The sequence below is a fragment of the Monodelphis domestica genome, chromosome 7 (assembly GCF_027887165.1).
Source record: "Monodelphis domestica isolate mMonDom1 chromosome 7, mMonDom1.pri, whole genome shotgun sequence".
NCBI classification, from domain to species: domain Eukaryota; kingdom Metazoa; phylum Chordata; class Mammalia; order Didelphimorphia; family Didelphidae; genus Monodelphis; species Monodelphis domestica.
The window spans coordinates 263,969,893-263,977,676 of NC_077233.1; the positions used below are offsets into that span (position 1 = coordinate 263,969,893).

The following is a 7,784-nucleotide window of genomic DNA, read 5'->3' on the forward strand; positions in this document are numbered from 1 at the left end:
CTTCTTCCCTCCCCACTCCCAGAGCTGACAAGCCAATTCAATCTAGGTTATACATGTATTATCACATAAAACATATTTTGTAGGGAATTTTTTAAATAGAAAAACTAATTGATTAATATAGCATATTTTCCCATTGTTACATGATTCCTGTCCTGTCTTGCGGCGTCTGCCCCCCCCCCCCCCCCCAAGCCGGTGTGCAATTCCACTGGGTTTTACATGTGCCATTGTTCAGGTCCTATTTGTATATTATTGATGTTGGCACTAGGGTGATTGTTTAGAGTTTACATACCCAATCATATCCCCATCAGCCCATGTGATCAAGCAGTTGGTTTTTCTTCTGTGTTTCTGCTCCCACAGTTCTTCCTCTGAATGTGGATAGCGTTCTTTCTCATAAGTTGTAGGGAGTTATTTTGTTTGTATAAGGTGGAGAATATAACCACTTAAAATTCCATTCAGTAAGTAAAATTAAAACAAAAACCCAATTCTCTATAGTTATGGCCAGTTAAGGGAGAAAATAGAGGAAGGGGGTAAGTGGAAGAAAAAGTCATGTATTAGAGTATTCTATTATTCTGTCCTCATGACATCTTATTGACATGAATTGTCAATGTTCTTCTTGTCTGGCTTTAAATTTCAAAGCATATTTTGTTTTACTCAAATAGTAGTTTATTTTACCAATGAAATCCTGAAAGAGTTGACCAGTTAGGAAGGCATTATTTTGCTTTAGAAATTTTATGTTGAATCTTCAAAAAATATAGAGAATCATCAGTTTAGAGCTGTGGAAGTGTCTTTAGAGATTATCTGGTCTAATCTCTACTTTTATATTTGAGGAAACAATACTAGAATAGTGAAGTAATTTGTCCAGGGTCATATGGGTAAGAAAAGGGTTGGGATTCAGACACAGGACCAACTGCGATAAGACAATAAAACTCTTTGCAAACATGTCCGTGTAAAGGCTAGTTATTATCATCTTAACTTCAGATAGAGTCTTCTCCATTATACTTTGCTGCCTCAGTCAATTGATGTAACTGTGACCTTGAAAGATATTTTGATACAAAGCAACGAGGTACATTTTATATGTTGGGTTTTTTTTTTTAAGATTTTATTCCATACCCCTTAAAGATTATACTCAGCCATGTTCATGGGTGCAGTAAAGTCAAGCCAAAGGCCAAACATTCCCAGTCCGTAATCCAGTTAACTAGTTTATTTATAAGGAATCTGCAACACATGGGTCAGGTGATATACCTTCATTGAGCTAGTATGTATCAGGATTTCAAATTCAGTTCTTTTTTTTTTTTAATTCCAAAAATGTTCTTGACTCCACCATATTAATTTTCCCAAGCTCCAGTACTTCAAATTTAATTTTAATGATAGGGATATGAAATGGAAGCATCTTCTTAATTATCCTAATTTTGATAGTGAATGTCATCATGGAAAAGAAATGTATTTCTTTGAATAAATATGTTTTCTAAATCACAACTCAAATCAAATTTTATTTTGCCTTCATTTTACAGGCAAATCGTACCTGCCCAATTTGTCGAGCTGACGCATCGGAAGTGCATCGTGATTCAGAATGACCAATCTAAGAGCACAAATTTAGTTTGGGTGTTCCTCATCACATGTATATATGGACTCTTCATGGAATTTACCTATGTGGCTTCCAGCCTTCCCCTTACCAAAAGGGTCAATGGACCTTTCTTTGCACTGTGTGATTTAATTAATTATAAAGCTTACATACAATTAGTTGTCACAATTATGGGATTGTTATACTAACAGTGTGATTGGAACTCCAAAGACTTTTCTTTAGCTTAATTTTGTGTGTGCACTAACATTCCCTGGTTTTTGTGTGATCATTCCGAGTGTTGCTGCAAGATTACCGTGGATGTGATCTTAGCATGTGCTTTTATAAAGAGTGGTAGCTCCAAACTATAGCAATCTACCTTATATAGAGCCTTCAGAAACTGTGAGTGGAAATGAATGAGTGTGAGTCTGATGGTAATGTATCCATGTGTGATTGCAGGTATGCAAGTATTTGTGTGAGGGTGTGGTAGCATAATGTATGTGTGAGATCCTATATACCAGCATGTAATGAGAATGTGTGTAGTGTTCATTATGCTGCATTGTATAATCTTGTGTGTTATTTAAGCAGTACTAGTACTGTACACTGGTTTCTTTCCTTGTATTTGCTGTGCACACTGAATGCTAAGGGTGCATCAATTATAAGCATTTAATATTCTCTCCCCTAATTCCCTCCCAATATACTTAATAATACAAAGATCATTTTATTCTTCAGGTGGCTGTTATACTTTCCCTTTTTTGGTGGTCTCAGTTGTGACCACTTTTAGAAAAAGTATACCAGGACCTAATTTTTAGATTCTCTTATGAAAATGAATTTTAAAATGTCAGGCTTGCTGTTTCCTTTTAGAAGGGTGCAATATCACACATAATCAGTTAGCAATATTATATGTTCAATTGGTAATTTGAATGTTGATTATGTTCCCATCTCCTTAACATTTCCAGTCAGCTTGTTAAAATAAAGTACCTGTGATTTTTTTTTTATGGTTAGATTTTTACTCTTCTGAAAAATGCTTAAGTAGTTTGTTACTAAGGATATCCCCAGTCCCATGCAGTTCCCCTCCTCAAATTAGGCTTTAATCTTCACCAGAATCTAATTTGTTACCAGTTCAAAACTGGATTCCCGGCACATCTTCTTTTATATAGCTCAAGCAAAATTAAGTTATAAGGAAATGACATTTCTCTTCCTATAAAGTATACAGTTTAGATTCTGAAGGTAGTCTGGTTCTCTTTTGGAGAATCTTATATCCTACCACATCCCTTTCAACCCGTGATGTATAGATGAATTCTGCGATGAGGCAGACCCCTGCTTTTTTTCCTTTGTCAAAAACCTGGGGTTGGGGATGCTCGTTTGGTTTGGTTTGGTTTGGTTTGGTTTTGGTTTTTCCTTGCATGAATGAGTAAAGTGTAATACAATCAGTGGCCAAGATGCTAGCAGTATAGAAGAGGATTCCGTTCTTGAATTAGAACAAATAATGCTGTGAAAAAGGAGTTAATCTCCCTTCAATTGACCTGAATGATGTTATAGTTGTGGTTTTTGAATAAACTGATTCACTTACCATATCTCAGATTGCTTTAGGCTCTTTTTCAGTAATAGAACTAGATTCAAAAAAGAATTCCATTTTTTAAAATCCCTTTGCTTCTTACCTTGGGTGAATGCTGTCAACTTTTGTTGCAACACTGTGAGCAGCACACTTAGTTAGCAGACTTGTCCCAGCTTTGGGTTCTTGGCTCCTAACTTCAGATGCTTCAGATGCCATTCAGCGTTAGTGTCATTTATTTTCTTCAGACAGTGTTATTGCCACCCATGCTGTTTTGCCCTCTTTCAAAGCCTCTACAGACCAATCACAACAGGAAGTTGAGTAATGTAAAACAAGCACAATTTTGCCCATTTTTCAGGCTCCTACCTAGTTAAAACAAGAAAATAGAATTATAAAACTTTCTGGTCTGCCCTTACATGTCAGATCTTAAGAGCACTAATGAAATAAAACAATGATAACAAATAGACAGCATACTATTTTTTAAACCTGTTATAACCCCCTCCCTAGAAATGTGGTCCAGAGTGGAATTGACACAACCAGCCACAAACCAATTAAATCATGTATAGTTAACCTTTATTTTTTTAAAATAAGGAGATCATGTTTAAAATTGCATATGCCACACATCTTATACATAGACTCTTTTATATAGCTGCAAAAAAATCTTTTTATCTGTACAGATCTAACAATAACACAACTACCCTCAGTATTCACTTTATTGAAGCATGCAAATAAAGCACTTTTTCTAATTTAGATAGAAATACATAATTAACAAGGCACATTGTACTAATATTTAGATAAACTAGTACTTTTTTCCCCCTGGAACGTAAGAATTTTTGTCATAATGTCCCTTTTCCTGTGAAGTTCTATGAAGCAGTTGACAGTTTAGGGGGCAATAAGGACTAATTGGGTAAAATACTGAATTTAATTGTTGCACTCTTGTAGCTAATCTGAAATTTAAAAAAAATTTATTTGCATGGGACTCTTGGAAATGTGTGCAGATTTATTTCATGGGGTTAGAATTTATTTAAAGCACACATGCATGTGTTCTGAACCAGCTCAGACTAGCTACATTGAACCTCCCCTGTTGTGGCCGACAAAAGGGGATGCTAAAGAAATTCATGCTCAGCTATTACTGCCTTTGAATTAATGCACACTTTTGTGTCTGACTCCACACCCTACAGTGGTAATTCACAACACCAGAATCCAATATAATATTCATGTTTTATTGCTTTTTCCCTCTTCCTTCCAAAAATGAGAATGATTGGCATTACCATCTTAGCTCTGCTATGTTGTTGCATGAATTGTCAACTTTTTATTTGACTTTTTTTGAGAGATGTCAAGGCCTCCAGATATCAAAATCTCATTTTCTTACTGAAAGTTTTTCAAGCAAAATGGGGGGAAATGTGTAAGTATATTTAGGTTTTATACACTCTCTTAACTGTGATTTGTTAAAGCTCTTAAAATTTAGGCCTCTTGTAAATACTTTGGATGGGATCTACCAACTCAGTTTCATTTTAGAAAAACATTTTTGATGGTGATATCTTTGGGCCGTCATTAAAACTTTTTATTTTCCTTTTGGTACATTCAGTTACCTCATTTTGCTGTTTGTTTCAGATTTGCTAATGATTATGAAAGTTTGAGTTTTTCGTTGAAAATCATATTTGTTGAGTCTTTTCCTCATCGTATTACATCATTTAATGTAGTTTTAAATGTATTATAAATACCTGTAACCAAATCATTTGAAGGCTTGATAAATTTTTAACAAAATTTGTACATTTTTTATGAAAGTTACTAGTAATGCTTTACTAAGTAGTGCAATGAATTTTTATTTTTAATCCCTGTGCCCAATTTTGGAGTTGAGAGGGTTGTTCAGTAATAAATGTATGATGTATACTTAGAATTTCTTGTCATTCTTCCTGGTTTTATATTTTAGTATGTAAGCAGATTATATTCTAAGCCCCTGATTCATGTTTCTAATAATGTCTGTTTATTTGAGTGTTTGAAGGATACACAATATACTCCTTTAGCTGATCAGTTGGTTGTGTATAAATTGAACGGTGGAGTACAGAAGAAATTCTAAAAGCCACGCTATGATTTTTAGTACACCTTGTGTAGTATATGCTTGTCCTTAAAAACAAACAGCACATAAAAGACAGATGAAAAACTTCACCAAAAAAGGTGTTGAAATTCAAAAGCCCTTAATTAAGTAATAGCCTTATGCTATGTTAGTGTACACAACACCAAAAGGACAGCCTAGTTGACCACGTCGCTGATCATCTAGATGTGTGTTCATGTTTCTATTTTATTTACTATAAGCAACAGTGGCACAGGAAAACACCTTGGGGATGTCAGAATCAATAATATTTCATCATCCAGAATTGCTGTTCTCTGGTTTTTCATTTTGTTTTCTCAGTAACTCATGTAGGAAATTTATTTTTCTTCTCTTTTGCCCTCAACTACATAAGGAATTCTTTTTTCAATCTGGTTCCCTTGATACCTATTCAACCACCCCTCCTTCCAAAAACAAAAAAACAAACTACTTTTCTCTAAGTGTTTGTTTTTGAGCACATAAATTATTTGAGAAGCAAATTCTGGTCATCTAGTAAAAAATGGATCCACAAGGAGAATTGGGGGAAAAAATAAGTTAAACTTCATTTTCTCCTTTTTTTTGAATGTCCTGGGGGAGAGAAGCAACCTGTATGAATTAATGTCTTTAACAATTGGCTGACAGACAAAACAGGCAAACAAGTCATGCACTAGATTCCTTAAGAGACTTCTTCAGAGCATGGATAGATCCTAAATGTTTTCTTCTTGCTTTGGGTCACGGAGAAATGTGAATTCTTTTGACCCAATCAAACTCCCTGACAGATGCCCTAAAGTAGAATTAGGAACTGGATTCTTCTTCCTTGTTACTTGCCACATTTGTCAACTTGCTTTTTTTCTTCCTTTATGGCTTTTATACAATCTCACATTTTCCATTAAGCTTCATTAATGGTTCTCATTATAGAAGTATCTGCTTTGAATTTTATTTCTTCAGAACAATGTGATTCCTTTTTTAGTAGCAGAGGATAAAGTTCTTGTGATTTATTTGGTTTTTAAATTGTGAATGTGTATGGAAGCCTTTGCCAAAAACAATATGACTTGAAATATTCTACCCACAGAATTATAATTTCAAAACTATAGCCAAGTCTCTAGAGATAGTTTAGGCCAACCCCTCATTTTACAAATAAGAATACTGAGGTTCTGAAAGAAAGATCACATAACTAGTAAATTGTAGAACCAAGAGTTTAAACCTTGATAAAGCAGTAAAGTTTTAATAATTAAGTATAAAAAATTGTTTGACAGGTCTTTTGATTCCAAAACCAAGTAGTTTCAATAATGGCTTAAAATGATACTGAAAAGATTGCCTTTTTTATTAATCATTGTTACTAATCATTGTCCACATTTCTATAATGCTTTATAGTTTACAAAATCCCTTTCACAATAACACCAAGAAGTAAGAGATAAATTTTATTTTTCCCATTTTACATATTTAGAAACTATCAAGAAAGGATTCATAGGATCATGGTGAATGGATATATTTTTCATGTCAGTCCCAACCCACCATTGATCATCCTATTCTTTTCCATTTGACCATTTTGTTGTCTGGAACTCGTCTCACTATTAATAAACTTTTCCCCCTCTTCCCCATAGCACATTCTGAATAGGAATCTTTGGTTTTCCCCTGAATATCAGTTCTTGAGGGCAGAGACTATTCAGTTTTTGTTGTTGTACCCTCAGCCCCTGGTTCATAATAGAAAATTGATGCTTATTGAATAGATCAAAGGATCCCACAATCAATAAATAGCAGATCCAGAACCCAACCTTTTTGAGTCTGAAGTGTGGGCAGTTTCCACTATCACATACTGCCTCTTGGTGGAATGATGCATCAATTTCAAAGAGTATTTTACCTTTTTCATTTTTTTTGTTTGGAAACATCTTCAATATCCTCAAACTTACTAAGACCAGTTTGCTTTCTGATAGCTGGTTAAATGATGATTGTGACGGTACCTAACTCTGTATATCCACTATCTTGAGCTTAAAAAAAAATCACCATTGGCTGCTGTTTGGACAGCATGTTGGATCATTTGTTAGGGATAGAAAAGAGGGACCCTTCAATCTTTTCTGAAGCAAATACTCATGCCCTTTCTTCTTTCACAATAATGCAGTTGCAGGATGGGACAGTGTGACAAGACCTATTTAGAAACATTATGCTTCCTGAGAAAAATTCTGATGGGTTTAAAAGCAACTACTGCAGGAAGACAAAATTATTCCCAATAAGATAAAGGATTGAGTATCAGAATTTACTCTAGAAATGTTAATTGTCACATGATGTTTTTTCATGTTTTATATCTTGGGGAATATAGTTTCTGAACCAAATTCTTTTCATCTCCAAATTAGATTCTCATCTTTTACAGTGTATTTGTTCAGTCCAGCAATATGTCTGGGATCGTTCAGAAATTATACAATTATTACCACCAATAGGCACAAATAACTTAATGGAATGTTGGCTTTGCAAGGAATATATAAAATTTACATAAATAGCTTCCTCTGAGCCTATGCTAAGGGAATTGGCATTTGGCAATGCTAATTGAGACTAGATACAGTTGACTTAGAACCATGAGTTAAATC

At 34.4% G+C, this 7,784-nt stretch overlaps 1 protein-coding gene across 11 annotated transcripts in view; it reads left to right on the plus strand.

Annotated features, from left to right (window-relative positions):
- The window catches only part of RNF38 (ring finger protein 38), a 228,885-nt gene extending 223,872 nt beyond the window's left edge, over positions 1–5,013 (plus strand). For all 11 annotated transcript variants that reach the window (XM_056806714.1, XM_056806715.1, XM_056806716.1 and 8 more), the window contains one exon: positions 1,512–5,013. In XM_056806714.1, the coding sequence (XP_056662692.1) occupies positions 1,512–1,574 (63 nt within the window). In that variant the 3' untranslated portion in view covers positions 1,575–5,013. The remainder of the gene's footprint in view (positions 1–1,511) is intronic.
- Positions 5,014–7,784: the final 2,771 nt, after the last annotated feature.